The 16,716-nt window shown below is 36.7% G+C and overlaps 1 protein-coding gene across 1 annotated transcript in view; it reads left to right on the top strand.

Annotated features, from left to right (window-relative positions):
- The window catches only part of KLHL2 (kelch like family member 2), a 60,380-nt gene that overhangs the window by 9,161 nt on the left and 34,503 nt on the right, over positions 1 to 16,716 (top strand). The window contains exon 4 of the mRNA XM_061475486.1: positions 3,339 to 3,460. Within this exon, the coding sequence (XP_061331470.1) occupies positions 3,339 to 3,460 (122 nt within the window). The remainder of the gene's footprint in view (positions 1 to 3,338; positions 3,461 to 16,716) is intronic.

Raw genomic sequence — 16,716 nt, 5'->3', positions numbered from 1 at the left:
CCCTGACTGCCCTTTCTGTGGAGAAGTTTGTTACCCCTTAGGAGTGCCAGTGCAGCAGTGTTTGTGGCTACTCTCCAGATGAAATTGCTGAAATCTTGGTTCTTTCCTATCTTCAGTCCCTTTAAATTTTTTTTGCTTGTTTTATGTTTTTAAATGTAGGTCATCTTTGACCCCCAGCGATGTGGGAGGTGGGAAGGTTCAAAGTGTTTAATCCATCCATCTGTGGCGATGTTTGGGTAATTGGTGAACCAAACTGGTGGGAGTTTTAAATAGAAATCAGCTGTGGCTTCAAGATTTATCAACGGATCTTACACTGCTCTCACAGGTTGCTTTCAGCAAGGCCCAACTGTGGTTTTGGTGTATTTCAGCTATTCCTCACAGAAGAAAATCCTGAAGTTCATCATAATTGTTATCTCCGTGAACCTTCAGTTCACACTTCTTAGGTGGATTTGTATTCTCATCCAGTAATCTGCAAGTTCAAATAAGCAAGTTTGATCTCTTTACCATCTACAACCAAATGGAAAAGTATCTTTCTCCATTCAGAATAAAACAGTGACTGAAAAGACAGTAAAAAACACTGCAGTTTTATGCTTCAGGGTTACTTCTTAACTAGAAATTAGAAGCGTAAATTTAGACACGTTTGGAAGTTACTTCCATCTTTCTCTGAGTCATTAGGTACTGACTGCTGTGCAGGCTGGCATACAGCATTAACTGAGATCAAACCGTCTGCCTGGGTTTTTTTTCCCTGCTTGCACTTGTAATGGTAGAAGTGGCCTTATTAAATATCCAGAAAGTTACTGCTTTTAAAGTCACAAAATTTACTAAGTTAGTAAAAATTATCCTGGGAAGATGAAACTTCTGGGACTGTGTTACTAAGAATAATTCTTCCTTCTGTATACAGTAGAATTCTTGAGAAATATGTATTGTGATCTGAATTAAATATCCTTAAATGTTTAGAGGAAAGGATTATAAAACATCACTGAAGGGACACTTCTCTGGCTGTAGGGCCTGGCTTGGGACAAGGGTGACCTTGTTAAATAAATTTCTCCACCCTAGGTATCCTGTAGAAGAGTCTTCGGCTTTAAGCTCAATAAGGTAATTTAAGTGACACAGAGGTAGAAACAGCACCTGAGTTTAATTTTCTCTTATGTGAAGGCAGTTATCCATAGGGAATTGCCTGTTTTCCTTGCTTCCATTCTCCATTTGTAAAATTCTGTTTAAAAAAAAAAAAAAGAAGCCTCCTTACATTACTTTGCAATACTTTGTGTGAGGAACCATATAAGCCTTTTAGATAGCCTTCTAGGAACTTCAACTCAACTAGTACTCTGCTGCTCCTGCTTGGGAGGTTGGATCAGCTCAGTGCTTTCCTTTCTGCTCATTATATGCTTTTCATTCTGTTCATTATATGGTTTCCTGTCCCTAACAACTCTGTGGAGATATGGTGGTGCAAATTCCCAGTCAAGAGCTGAGATTTTCAGCAGGTTGTCTCTAGACTGAGACAGTGTTGCAAGTGAATCTGTGGTTTCCTTTCTTTGATCCGTCAAACAAGTTTGGATCACAAGAGGACTCCTCTAGAATTATAGTAAGATGGCATTTCTGTTTAGCATGGAAGGTAGAAACAAGGGGGGTGTTATTTTTTTTTTTATTTTTCTATTATTTATTTTACTTTTTAATATAGATTTCGGGTACTGTTGTTAAATGGAGAAGGTGCCTCTCCATGGCTCTAGAAGCCTTGACACAAATCTGGAAACAAACCTAATGTGCTTGCAGAATATCAAACTCTGCTCTCCCCCACACACAATTTTCCCAAAGGACCACCTCCACAGCAGCTTGCATAATAAATAACTTGCAGCATACATACTCTGAAGATCAATAGGTTTAATATGTGTCAAACTAGAAGTAGAAACTTGGAATACAGGGCCCTGCAGAGGACATGCAGCAATCATCCTTCAGAGGTGTGGGGAAATGTTTCAGAACAGCAGGTGAAAAGAGAAAATTCTGCAGGGGCTGGATTTTGCTGTTTTGATGTGGTCGTTCATCAGTGTTTTCTAGAATGCTAGCAGCCTCTGCTGCCGTTAAGTAGTATATGGCTGTAGATGGTCTTCTGCAATTCCTACCACTTAAAATGTTGATTTAAAATGCCATTCCTTACTTTTCAGCTCAAAAAAAGTCATAAATAATGCAACAAATTTCTCAGTGATGATCTCTTTGCCAAAAGTGTTGGGTGAAACGGTAACATTTGGGTAAAATTGGGTAAAATGGTAACGTTTGACACCAATCCTAGAGACCACAAGGTAACAAAAAATGAAAATGCATATGTACTTCATAAAGAAATATCAGCAGCGATCAGCATCTTCTTGCTCACTTTCCCATCCTGCCTGCTTCTGTTGTTGTATACATTAAATTTACTACCTTAGTAATACCTTTATTTCTGGATGCCTAGGGTAAAGAAATAAGAATACATCTGATATAGAAGAATGAGAAATTGATGTATCTAGAGACTGGGATATATTCTTCCAAAATCAAAGTTTATGTATCTAACAACATAACCAGTGTAGTTTGTGTTTCACTTCCCAGTGCAAGTCAGTGCAAAAAGGGTTAAAGGTCTGAGGTGAGCAGATGTGTTGTTGATAGTCATGGAGAAGGTTATAACCATTACTTCAAAATGTATCTTTGTGCAATTATTTCAGATTTAAACAAAATGTTTCAGTTTGAGAAACATCACATTTTAGAAGGCAGAAGCTATTTTGCAGTCCTTTCTGTGAAGATCAGTTGTGGCATATGGCCAATATGTCAGCCTCCACAAAATGAGATCCAACAAGTTTTCCCTTGCTTACCATTTTATCTTAGCTTGAGTTTTAACTGTGAAATCAGATCTGTAACAGAGGTGAAATTGCAAAGGGAATAATAAGTAGGCAGGCAAAGAAATATGTATGTTAATTCTTCTGTGGGAATATATTTTTTTCTTATTTAAATAAAATTACTCCAGACTGCATTTGGTGTGCTCATTCGATTAAGAAGTTAATAGAGTATTTTAGTAGCTCGCTTTTCCAGCAAATGTTTTTGGACACATTTGAAGAGTCTTCTTTATGTCGAATAACAATATTTTCCTAATATTGTACATTGGAGAAAATAGGTTGCCTGCAGTAAAAGTATTAACTCAGGTAGCAATTGCATAATGGAAACAAAGTCTTCCTTTCTCATGGGAGGGAGAAAGGAAAGAAATTGGATTATTATTGAAGTTGTTTTACTATCACAACTGATCATACACAGAGTTTGCTGTTATTAAACTTCTATTTTTTTATATAATTTACTTGACTAATAAACTGTATTTCTAGGTGAGATGAGTGAAAGCCGAGCTAAGAGAGTTCGCATAAAGGAAGTTGATGGCTGGACTCTAAGGATGCTTATTGATTATATTTACACTGCTGAAATTCAAGTTACAGAAGAAAATGTGCAGGTAAGTGAGAGTATTTTCTGCAGTGAAAGGGATGTAATGTGCAGGGTCATTTATTTTGTCATTGTGGTTCAACTTCAGCATGGCAAATCTCATCTGCAAACTGGAATTTTTTCAGACCTTTTGCTTACAAAGCAAGTAGTCATGCTGTTTAAATTCTGGGTCAAATTCAAAGACTAGTGAAGTAAATGAAGAGTCAGTTGGCTTTTAATGGGCTTTGCTACCAAACCTTATGTAATACAATAAAATAGATTTCCTACTCTGCCTAAAATTAATGCTGTCAGCCACCTCTTTACCACCCCCTCTCTGGTACTTCATTGCAATTTACAAAAACAAGGTAGATTTGCTCCTAAGTGTGAAATCATATTCTCTAATTGAGCTGTTCTGTTTGTTTTAATGTATTTTTTTTCTGCTTGCTTTTAGAATAAAGTACTTTCTTCTGCTCAGCCTATGTACCTTGCTGGTGGCTAGTTGTGCAGAAGATTTTAGTTACTGCTGTTTTTTCTTAGATCAGCCAGTATCTAATGTGAAGGTTTTGCCCATCCCACACAGAACTAATCATTTTTTATAATAGGCTGTATGTTAAGATGAAACTTCAATTAGAATAAACCAAACACAGGCTTAGAAAATGTAGATTCCTGCCCTTAATATTTTCTAACCACAGGTCCTGGAGATGGACACAGTAGAGTCTCCTTTTGCTATCTTTTAAGATTTGGTATAGATATTTGGTAAGTTTAAAGCTAGTTGCATAACGTGATATATTTAATTCTCATGCTTTTCTTCTTGCTTCTTTTCCCCTTGTTTGTGCTCTCTGCCAGTGCCAGATTACTAGCAGTTATTCTGCTACTTTTGCAGGGCATAAAACCATGTTGCATGTTTGGCATTGAAAACATCTGTTTTATTGGGCATTAGGCTTTTTGGGCATTAGGCTTTTTGTTGGCTGTTGAATCCAGTGGGTCACTGTTAGTTTTAGCTATGCTTGATTGAAGACCTAGAATGAGAAATATTACCAACTTGAAACAAAATATCCTACTACTAAACCTTTCATAGGTTAGATAATAGCATAAGTCTTTTAGTTCTGCAATATTCCCTTTGTAAGGAATTATTTCTCATCTGATGATGAGTGTACATAGTGGGAAAAAAACTTATGTTGTATCTTGTCAATCTGGTGGTTACACAGATCTGTGTATCCCTGTGAAAGACCTTGGGCAAAATCCCAGAGGTGTCAGAGTTTCCCTGATAGATCTCTTCTTGGTTGATAATGCTATTTTTTTCATCCTTAAAGCAGAATATTCTGTCTGGCTGACATACCCTAATGACCTTAATCTTGTACTTTTGATCCATAATATCAGAGCGGACTCAACAGGCAGCATACTGTGTTTTGGCTGTAGGTGCTGCCTAGGAAGGTGCATTTTAGCCCATTGTTATTAATGATTCTTCTATATTTATGTGGAAGAAAAGTCAGTGTTATTTTTCTTCCTCATACAGGACTCATTAAAGGCCCAAAATATCCAGATTTAAAGCTCCTGAGGCTGTTAGGGCTTTCATTTTCACAGCTCCAGATTATCTGTCTGAAGATAAATCTGATGGTGTTGGGAATTGTGATATAAATAATGTGGCTTGGTGAGTGATATTACAAGTTTGTGGTTACTTGAGTACTAAGAAGACAGTCAAGCTTTTAAGTAGATTTTGATTTATTGCAATATACTTGCACTTTAATGTTAATAATTAATATAATTTTAATATGACTGGTAATGAATGTAAGTGTAAAGCTATTCTTCCTTTGTCACTTTAATCCTTTTTGCATTACTACCAGTGCATATGTAGTGTTTATTTGCATTACAGCGCAATTGAATGCTGTAGATAAAAATGAATACACTGATGCAGGTACTTTTCCTTAAGTTTGAAAACCAAGGTGGGAAAACTGTTATTGTGAATTTCTGGAAACTTAAAAACCTAGCACAGACTGTCAGGCCTTAGTTAAAATGTTTTCTCTGCATAAATGTGTTGCATGCTCTTGAGATTAATTTAAACTCTCAATTTCCTGTCTATATGACAGGAATAAATATTGCTAGAAGGTATTGTGGAATTTTGGTAATGGTTAAGTTTTGATCTTGTAGGAATACAGAGCCATGAAATCCTAAGATGCTGTGTAACATTGTCTCGGTCAACTTTTTTTGTTTTTATATTTGGGCTAATGTGATAAAGTGGAGCTTCAGTTTCTCGGTAGCTTGTTATGATTCTCATTCTGGTACTCTGCATTGGAATTTGAGTGCATTCTTCTGCCTTTTCAGGTTATACATTGTAAAAATAAGTATAAAGTTAATTTTATTAAATAATTTTTAACGTGATGCAGTGTTTGAAAAGGGTGTGCGCACTTCATGTTTAAGTAATGTAGAATTGCTAAGTACTCTTTGGTATTAAAATAGTCACATTGTATATTTATGAAAGCTATTTACAAGTGAACACTTAGTCGTATAGCCAAGCTCACTGGTCTTTCTCAAGGGGAAAGTTGACTAAGAGTTTCTTTCATTAGTATCTTACTTGATCTAGATGTGGACAGGAGAATGCTTCCTTACCTTTGCAGCTTCTGAGTAAGAGCTGTTAATTTCTGCTCCCCACTGTTGTGATCTCACTTATATTTTATTTCTTGTTCTTTTTTTTGCGGGGGGAGTGAGTGGTGAGGAGAAGTAAACAAGTCACGTGTAATCAGTGATTGAGGAGAAAAACACATTAGTGCATAAACTGTTTGTTATCATTACATTAGTTAACTACAAAAGAACATTTGGTCTTTTCTTCAGTTCTTGGTTCATTAGGTTCCCCACCAGCCCCCAAGAGTAAGGCAGCTGGTATATGAATGTGTACATTCTTGGATTTCTTCTGGTATTTTTCCCTCATTTAGAATGAGTTATTTTATCATTCATCTCTAATGGCACACACTTCGCGTAATGCTGTACCAGTGTTTCTGTTGTATTTGCGTATGTCACGTTCTCCTGTGTTCTCAACTCTCTGCTCTTCCTTTCTCTCTTTTATTTTTTTTTTTTCCCCCAGAAATGCAATTAAATGCCAGACTTAATGGAATATCACATTTTTCATGTTTCAAGAAAGGAACATTAAAGTTAATGTTTTCAGAAGGCAAAGGAACTTTACTGCGCATCAGATTTTTTTCAATTTTCATATAGGTATTAACTACATGCAGTGCTCAATGTGGGAGAGTTAGTTACTATAAGAAGCTCATGCATGAGTAACTCTCCCACACTATGCGTGTGCAGTTCAGCACGTATTTAGTCAGCAGTATACCTAGACCTCTACTGAGCACAAATACATTGGAGAAAAAATTCCTGCAGTTGTTTGAAGACTGTGGATTTGTTATGGGCTTTAGAGGTCAGGCTGATAGAGGGAGAGATATGATTGCAGTAAACACCAGATAAAGATGGTTGTGTTCCTTTCTGATTCCCTGCTACAGTCCTCTGTTCCTGTAGTTGCGCTGATACAAGTGTTTGCTGTACTACTTTATAAACCAGGTCACTGAACGTATGTAAAAATAAAACCAACAGAAAAACATTCCTCCCTGCCCCCCAGCATTTTTTTTTGTTGTTGTTTGAGTTATTAATGGGATCACTTCAAGGATCTGGTTTGTAACGTGCTGCTACTGGTTGTTATGTTCACACAGTACTTTGGGTTAGTCTATTGAAGGGTCAGGAGCCAACACGTCCTTGTTGCTTCGGGAAGACATTACACATAGCTTCAGTTTGGACTTACTGATAAACATGGTGTCTTGCTTTTGTACAAGCAGAAGCTAAAAATCACAAATAATGGTATTTTTGCAAAGCTCTGTCCTGGCATATTTTTCCTTTTAAAGAATTGTGGTAGGTACAGCCAACACAAAGTCCGAAATCCTGAACAGAATCCTTTTTAATATATATAACTTTTTGTGTTCATTTTCTGAAATTATTCAAGAACAGTGTGTGTGTAGGACAAAGCGTATTATAAACACACAAGTGCACAACATGCATCTTTCCTTTGTAACTCATGCTGTTCATGCAGATTGCCATCTGAAGTATAACAGACATGCTTCTATTTGCATGGTATCTTGGGGTGACGGCTTAAGAGTTCACAGCACATTCAATTTGGGGTGCTGTCAAAACAAGATCTGAAAAAGCAGCTGATTTCTCTAAGGCATCTGCAAAAAAGAGGATGCTTATGTTGTCCAAACTTTTTACTAAGGCAGTCATTCTACTGTATAGTATTTGGTAACATGGGCTTTGACTATTTGTGGTGTATCTCTTCTGGCTCAAAAACTTTGCATGGTTGTGGAATCCTAAAATGTCCTCTAGCTTGAAAATGAACAGGTATCTCACACCAAACCCCAAAGAAGTCCTAAAGCTTATGGAAACAGATGTGTGCTTTTCAAGTTGGCCAGCTTCTGAATTTTGTTTGTGGCATGACCCACAAACAGTTGGACAGAGAGGACCGAGGGTATGTTAAGAGAGTAAAAAGGAGGAAGAGTGGGAGGTTATAAGGCTACCATAAAAGATAATTGCTATTGAACTCTGTGAAGTGAAAGTGACTGAATGTATCTAGTCTTGGCAGAGCATATTTAATCTAGTGAAAAGCGAAAACTTTGTAACAATCCTCATGTACTTTGTTGCAGTTGCTTTAATAGCTTCCCTAGTTTCCTTGGTCTGTTCTAGACCTTCTGATGTCTTGTAAAGCAATTTGTTGCTACTTTTGCTGTAACAGTCTTAAGTACTGAAAGACATTCATGTAATTTAATTTTTCTCCTTAGACTGCACATCATAGATTTCTCCTTGGAGGTAATGTTTTCTAAATCTTTTACCATTCATCTTGCTCTTCTAGACTCTTTCCATTTCACCTATTGTCTACATGCTTAACATGTAATGACCAAAACTGGACCCAGTAATCTACTGAGGCCTTGTTAATGCAGACTAGAGTGAAATTATTATCCTGTGAATAAATTATAGAGGTTGTTTCTTTATGTCATTGAGTGGGCTCTCTTTTCCAGTAACATGACATTGTTTCTAGCAGTCTCTCTTTATACTGGTAGAGAGAGAAGGAATGAAAATGTGAATATGATCATCATGCACTGGGAGAAGGAATTTGTGGTACCTCTTATTTTTGGTAAATGCCAATTTGAGTGGTGTTTTAAATACCTATCCTTATTAGCATAATACTTTTAATAAACTAAAATCACAGCCGGCAAAAGTCGTTACCTGGCTTATAGTAGTAGAGTATCTTTTAGTAAGTTTAGAGGGCGAGACTTTGTTTTTGCACCAGGAACGATCTGTTAGGAAAAGGTGCCAATTTGCAAGTCTGTTTCCAGAGTACAGCCACATATTAAAGCTGGTTTCAATAAAAAGTGAAAGAAATTGAACATTTCTCCAAAATTAAAGTAGTTAATTACCTTTTAAAACTTGGCAAGAAAAGAAAAGAATGGCCTACTGAAAATCCTGTAAACTTACATCTGTTTTGGCAGTGGAGGGCAGGGAAGGAGAAGAAAGGTGCATACAAGTCATTTAAAAAATACTTGGAGTATCTTTTGAGGATACTATTACACAGAATAGAACTCAGAAGAATTAATAAGCCAGGCTTGTTTCTGTTGTGGAGGACAGAAGAAAACCAAGAAACCACCAAGGAGTAGATATTAGTTCCAGTAAAGTGTAGTAAAAATATGTGCTATCAGTAACATGAAGCCCATGTAAACCTAAGGTCAACGTTTACCATGCTGAGTACACATTTAAAGGCAAAAATAAAATTCTGCACAACATGCGACATTCCTTATTTGTTCCTCTGCTGAACACTGGGATAAACTTGGATCAAAATATTCAGAATAAATTGTTATATTTAGAAGTGGTCTGCTTAAGATGCATCACAAGCAGTTTTATGTGGGTGTGATATGTGAAATGACCGCTATTTAGGTGTCACCAGCTTCGTATGAAACTTGTAATACTAGAATATCAGATTTGGTAACAAAGTTGTGTTGTTATTTTGTTTGTTTATGTCCTGGGTTCAGCTGTAACAGTTGTTTTTCTCCTTAGTAGCTGGTCCAGTGCTGTCTTTTCAACTTTAGTCTGAGAACAGTGGGTTGTTGTTATTTTTCCTTTTCCTCTTTAAACTCATGTCTGTTCCCTTCTTCAGTACCCCTTCTACTAAGTACACCAGTATACAGGAGCTTAATTAAAAAGTGAGTTCAGGATCACAATGGAATTCCCAGTTTAACAACTTACTGTTGCACATCACCAGAATAACAGCAGCTGTTTGTGTGTGCTTTTAGCTTGAAGAAAATGTAAAATGACTTTGTATAAATCAGTTGGTAAGACTCATCACTTAGTATTTGCTACAGTCTTTGAGCACTTACATGATCAAATTACTATAGCTTAAATTCCAGTAATCTTCAGAGCCATACTGTCTTTGTATCTGAGCTGAGAGTCAAAATTTTGATGCTTTCCAAGCTTTATCCTCAAAAGAAATAGATTGTGTATATGAACTGGTGACTAAACTAAAAGTCTTTATATGAGTTAGCAACAAATACTGTGATGTACAAAGAGCATAAAGCATGTGTTTTGTTTTTTTTTTAAACTAGTTTCATTTTAGATACCTTAGAGTGTTTTTCAAGAGTTTCTAAGCCTACCAATCAATTATTCCTTTGAAAACTAAAGAGCATCTCTTTTTTTTCCCCTTATTGGATGAAAAGATGTCCCTCACCTTTCAAAGGTTATATTCAGTTTTCTTTATGAACACAGGAAATTTTCTGTTTTCAAGGGGGTATTTTAAAGGACTTTTCCTTTTTAGAACTGAAGGCTTGACTGTCCTTTACAGATGTATGATTGGACATCGTAAGAGGAGAGAGTTCATTTCAGTACTTGAACAGACGTGCGTTCTGTGTCCTGGAAGTATGCCTGCTGCTGTGTAAGTGGGTGGGAGAGATAAAAGAAATATTTATTCAACTGAACTGAATGTTGTGAAGCTTTCACTAAATCCTATGATAAAGTAGGTCCTGTTTTAAATATAACATTGTATGTATATTATATACATATACAACTGCTCTGAGACAAAATAATGCTGAAATTGCTTCCATGGGAACTTGACTGTTCTCCTTAGGAGAGCCTATGAAAGACATGTCTGGAAAAAAAATGCTGCACTTGATTTAGGAACCTAATAAGGGCAGGAAGGGAACAAGTTTGATCTTGATGCATTTACAGATGTACCTCTGTACATGCTGAGGTACAGAGGTACATGTAAAGGACTTTTTGATAACCGGGGAAAATGAAACAGCTTACATGAAAGTGTATCTTGAGAAGAGGAGTACTGGGAAGGCTGGATCTAGGCAATAACAGCCCTACTGGTCATGATTAATGCCTTGCATATCATTTAGAGACCAACAGATAATTAATAGAAGTACAGTACCTCCCCAGTTGTGCACTCTACTGAAATGCTGGGCTCCTTAAGAAGAGTTTATCCTGAATTAACTGTAGTCACTGAATGTCTTTCAGAGTATTATACATAGACAGTGCAGTTTGGTGATGATAATATAGGTAATGATAGCAATTTTTCTGGGTGGAAGCAGTCACAATCTTCTAGCAGATGCAGGTAACTTAATAAAACTATTACTGCTGTACCGCAGGTTAAATTTGACATCCCTTAAGTTTGCAGGCTTGTGATAAAGACCTTTTATTCATTTGCATTTGTCTTTATTTACTGACCACAATTGCCTGATGACAGCATTTGAAAAACGTTCTTCAGAGAATAGTTATGTTTCCACCAGAATTCTTCACTATATTAGTTACTAATGGAATATAATTTTGAATTCCTAGGTGTCTGTTTTAAGCCAGTGGGGTTTTCCCCCCTCAGTTCTTTGTACATCAGTCATCTTGCCTCTCCATGGTACCTGCACAGCCACTTCCACAATCTTTTCTGCAACACATGGCTGCTTGCATATCTGGGGCTGGAGACAGAGCATTAAGCCATATGAGTACCTTCCAGGCTGGTTTCTTGCTAAACTCTGCATATTCCTAAAGAAAAATGAACAGACAACACCACTCCTAGAGATAATTTCTTGGAGTGAATGAGGTGAATGAGTTTAAGTTCTCTTACTGTCCTTAAGTAAAAAGAGCAATATTACACTGATTTCCCTGTCAGTAGCTGCAGTGTGGGTTTTTTTTTTTTTTTTTGGTTTGGTTTTTCCTTTTTTTTTTTTTTTTTTTGGTTTGGTTTTAATTAAAATAGCTCTGACTTTATGCTAAAGTTTATAAATATCATTGATGGCATCTTTAGAGCTGAAATCTGTGAATTTGTATTTCTTGTGACTTAAATTTAACTTGCCAGCAACTCAGCAAAGTATCCTGCTGCAGTTCATAGCTTTTTTAGACAGATTGTTAGGCCGAATCTTCATTAAAACTGTATAGCTATCTTTCAAGCTGTTCATTTTTTTTTTTTTTTTTCTGAGCTGATACTCACTCTGATGCCCAAATCATCTCCTTTAAGCTTAACATTTTGGACAGATTTGGCTGACAGCAATTGATACAGCTGCTCAAAAAATGGATTTTCTTTTCACATAATGTTAAATAACATGAAATGTTGAATTGTCATACTGCATAATTTGTCAGCGCTATTGAAAAAAACAAAAATGGTCTCTTTGCTGTGTTCTGATGCCTCAAATAGGTACACATGGAGTCTTGCTTTGATGTTTTTACCTGTTAAGACTTAATAATCATCTTGCATGCCACAACAACTTGTCATACCTGCCCCTGCAGCTAGTACATGTGTTTCAAATTTTTTTTAGCTGAAGGACCAAGTGTTAAGCCATATACCTGCTCTCTTTTTTTAACTTCTGTAGGTAGGGGATAATTTGTCAAGATATGACTTTTACAAATGAGCTACATTTTTCATCAGGCAAAAGCAGTTATGCAGTGACAGACTAAACTGTCAGCTGCATTAATTTTTAGATGAAATACCAGTTGTCAAAAACCAAGTAATTAACACTGTTGTCTGTAACTTGCTTTAAATATTGGACTAGACATTTAGAATAAGGGTTAAGATTCAGGAACACCAATGCAAAATGCTCTCTCTTAAGTGCACTGAAGCATTTAAAGACTATCTGGTGTGTCCCAGCATGAAGAGCCATGCAGCTTCGCTGGTGATTCTCTTCACTGTGGTTTACGGGTTATGCCCTTGTGAGAATGTTTTATGAGGAGAGACAGGTGTATATGTAGAGATTTTAAGGACATAGGGTATCTCAACTGATGCTTTAAACTTTCTAATTGATGTGATGGTTTCAGCGTCCTTTTAACAAGGCCCTCCCCCCCCCCCCCCCTTTAATATATGATGAGTAAGATGCTAATTATTGAACCTTGACGTGACAGATTACAAGCCTGCTTGTTTCTGAGGGAATTAAAATATTTGTTGCGATCTTCGGTTCCCTCATCTTCCATATCCTACACCAGTGGGTCTTTGTTGGACTCAGCTTGATCTTGGAAACCACTGTGTTTCCACTATCATATTTCACCTTTACCATCGCTTTTTACATGGCCTTCATGGAGACCTAAAACTTCCTATCCATAAACTCATTTTTTTTCTCTGCTAATAGGTTTCGGGTAACTGCACTAATTCTTGAAACCATTTTTCTTTACAAACTGTTTTATGTAATACAGATGTTGAGTGTCAAAAGCTATTGGTGGTCAGTGATCTTATTTCCTTGACACAGATTAAAGCTGTAGGAGGAAATGGAGTTCTTCACTGGATTGTCTTATAGAGGTTTAAAAATAAACAGGCCTTTGGTCTTTCTGCTGAACTCCATCATGGCTGCAGTGGCATAGCTACTAAATTCTGGAACTGTTTGCAAATTCTGAAGTTGTATTAAGAGTCATTCAGATTGAAATGTTTTATAAAACTGGCTCATCCTAATGATTTCATGATTAAAACTGAATTAAAAAATTTGGTTAATCTTGATGTGTATTTAAACCACTTCCTATATGGTAAACCAAACTTTCACTTTTATTCTTCTGTGCCAGCACAGATCTAATACTGTTAGGGTCTTGCTGACACTGCAGAGAGGTACCTAAATCCAGGCTCACGTCAGTTTTATTATAAACCCTATTCATAGAAACATGTTTAGTCTTTACTAGTAAAGAATTTAGTGTTGGACTAAACAGCCTGTTTAGTCCAATTCGTTTGATGTATAGCTAGTATGCTGTTTGATTATATGCTGAATGAGTACCGGTGAAGTACCACTGTTTAGCTATTGTACGTATTTTATACATTAGGCCTCAAGCAACCATCTGGTTACCTCCTTTGACCCATTTTTTTGTATTTGTGACAACAGCTTTGAAGATTTTAATAATGTGAAGGCACAACTAATATGGCTTAGCTGGAGGAGAGACAGTGGCACACTTCTTGAATTATTATGCATTGTAAGACATGTCAGGCAACAGCAAATGCTTTACTTTTTCCAGTGAAATAACCCTACTATGCAATCTTCATTTGCTTATACATGCTTGCCTGTCATGAGAGGGAGTATAGAAGGGAAGGGAACAGAGGAACGTGATCTTTCTACAGGTGTATTGTATTACCAATGCAAGATTCATTAATTTGCACTTTAAATGAGTAAGCTTCACATACAAGAGCTGCTGACCAAAATACTAAGCAAAAGCTTTGTGGGGAAACTAATATTTTCCTCTCTGTCAGTTTTTAAATGCAAAAATGGTGGTAGGGCCATCAGAATGAGGAAAAGCACAGTTTGCACAGATAAGGCAACTATTCCTGAGGTATTCACATTTTTAAATTCCTCCCTTTTTTCTTCCTTTTCCTCTTTTCTGAAGATACCTTGCTGTTTTCTCTCCATCTTCCAAGTGATGCTTTATTTGCATTTTGCTGGCATTTTCCAGTTCTCCAGGCAAGGAGTCTTGTTATAACATCTTTTTGTTTTTTTCTTTTACTATGGTCTTGCTGAATGGGCGATCCCAGAACTTTGTTCCTAGAGAAAATTGGGTAGGCAGAAGGCTATGAGCCTTGTAAAAATGAAAAGATACCTGAATGGAAATTTGAGCTGTTGTACACTGGCTTCTAGTTGCTAAAGAGAAATAACGGAGAAACAGAACTGAGATTGAGCACAAGAGATAAGGTATATCTAAAATGTGGATCAAAAGGTATGAGGAATGAATGAAAATTGTGGTGAGGCTGTAAAAGACTGTCTTGGACTATCAAACACCAGTGTGTGTGGGAGGTAGAGAGTCTTGAATCTCTTCTGGAGGGAGACTGAGGTCTTATGGACTGAATCACAGATTTACCCTATTTCAGAATTTTTGTTCCTTAAGAAGATATTTTGAAGGGGCGTAAAACCCACTCAATTTTGTATATTTAGAAGAGACACTTCTGGGCAAAGGCAGTAAAGAGTCTTGTAGCTTGGCTGTGTCAGCATGGTCTAAGCAAGAGCCAAGGAATGAATCAGAAACTCATGGAGGAGGTGATGGGGTGAGACAGAAGTGAGGTTGAGGCAGGAGTACATTATAGAAGAGATACTGATCTGTAATCCTTCGCTTCAGAAGCATGTGATTCTGATTGCTGTGGGAGGTGAATGGGAAGTCACTGAAGGATTTAAACAGGCACGTTTAATTTAAATGATAAAAAGAATAAAACACTTTCACTCAGCACTACAGCTCTAAATATAACAGCTGTTCATTTCCTGCATATTGTTTCTTTAATGAGTGATTTAGGAGAGAGTGTAGGCTGCCAAAGCCATGCATGAGCAAGGTGCCAAAAAATAAGTAAGGTAGAAAGTCCCAGTTATGCCGATGGACATATGTAAGAAGATGCAAAGTGCATCTTCTTACAGATCAAAGATGAGGCACTGAAGTAAATGAATAGGAATAATTCATCACTAGGGAAATAGGATTTTATAGACATATATATAAAAATAATTCTTGCATACCTATGGACAAGAAACTTAAAGTGAGGTGGCTGAGTCTATGAAAAAAATGTTAAATTCTCTAGGTGGCTATTCCCTGCAGTTTCGAATCATATTTTAGTAAATCAGTACAATGTTATTTGGTGATCCTGAGCATCAGAGATACTATAAAGAATTTTTTCTGTTGTTAGTGTCAGGTAACATAAGGGAAGCTCAAACTTTCCATATGTTTTAGAATTCTATTTGAGTTGTGCATAGCTCCTAAAAACCTCCTGTAATTCTTTGAGTGGTCCAGAAATAACCGTATCAAAGGCTTTTGAAAGTCAAGTTAGTTATAGTCCCTCCTATATTGTCACATGATGAGCAATAAATAGATCAAAAATCCCTAGGGAGCACAGGAACAAATAGGAATAAATAGTTGGCTTTCACTGTATCTGAATGGTTGTAATCTGTCACAAGCTTCCAAAGAACAGATTTTCTTTAGTTTTGAAAAGTAGGTAGCAAAAGATGTAGGTGATAAACTGATTTAGGGACTTTTTTCAATACCAGATAAAAATAGAAAATCTTACTGCTTTCTAGCTAAGCTAGATGTCGGGCTAGCAGACCAAATTTAATGTTGGAATGTGTAAAGCAATGCATGAAAAGAAAAATCTGAATTACTCCTACGTATTGCTATGTTTTACATTAACAGCTTTTCCCAGAATAGAATAACATACTGTAGTCACCTTAGGAAAACTTCTGCTCATTGTGAAATAGATGTTTTAAAAAGGAGTGTGAAAAAAGGCACAGCAGCATCTGTATGTCATTGTAGAAATCTGTGTTCTCACCTGTAACACTCTGCTGGATGATCTAAAATATGACGTGAATAGCACACTTTGGGGAAAGGCTTAAAGCTGTTAAAGGCATGGAAAAGCTATCATTTAAGAGAGGGAGAAGATTAAGGCCTTTTTTGGCTTGACTCTGAGATGACTAAACAAGGAGTCTATTTTTCTTCCAAAATTTATTTGTTTCAGAGACTCCGCATACCCTTTTATGGGTAAAAGAGTTATGTACTTATGCCTAAAGATAGTAAGTTTTTCTTTAAGATACTTATAGAGGATTGCACAAAGCCATACCTGTACATATGTATTATTGTTATTACACTTAGAGTGTATGCCTAATGAATAAAGTATGTTGCTGCAAAATGCATGAAAGGAGCTGTATAGGATGCAGAAGGTGAGCAGTGCGCTTTTTCCAGCTGTGCTGGTTAATTTGGAAATGACTATGTGAGAACCCTAGGTTACTATTAGATAGACTGTCTTTCAAAGCAGGTGTTTTCACCCTGTAAGGTTTACCT

This window comes from Pezoporus flaviventris, unplaced genomic scaffold (assembly GCF_033815535.1).
Source record: "Pezoporus flaviventris isolate CSIRO_AGI_PZ_B2104156 unplaced genomic scaffold, CSIRO_AGI_Pfla_v1 ptg000002l, whole genome shotgun sequence".
In the NCBI taxonomy this organism is placed as follows: Eukaryota; Metazoa; Chordata; class Aves; order Psittaciformes; family Psittacidae; genus Pezoporus; species Pezoporus flaviventris.
This window is presented reverse-complemented; position numbering and strand designations above follow the sequence as displayed.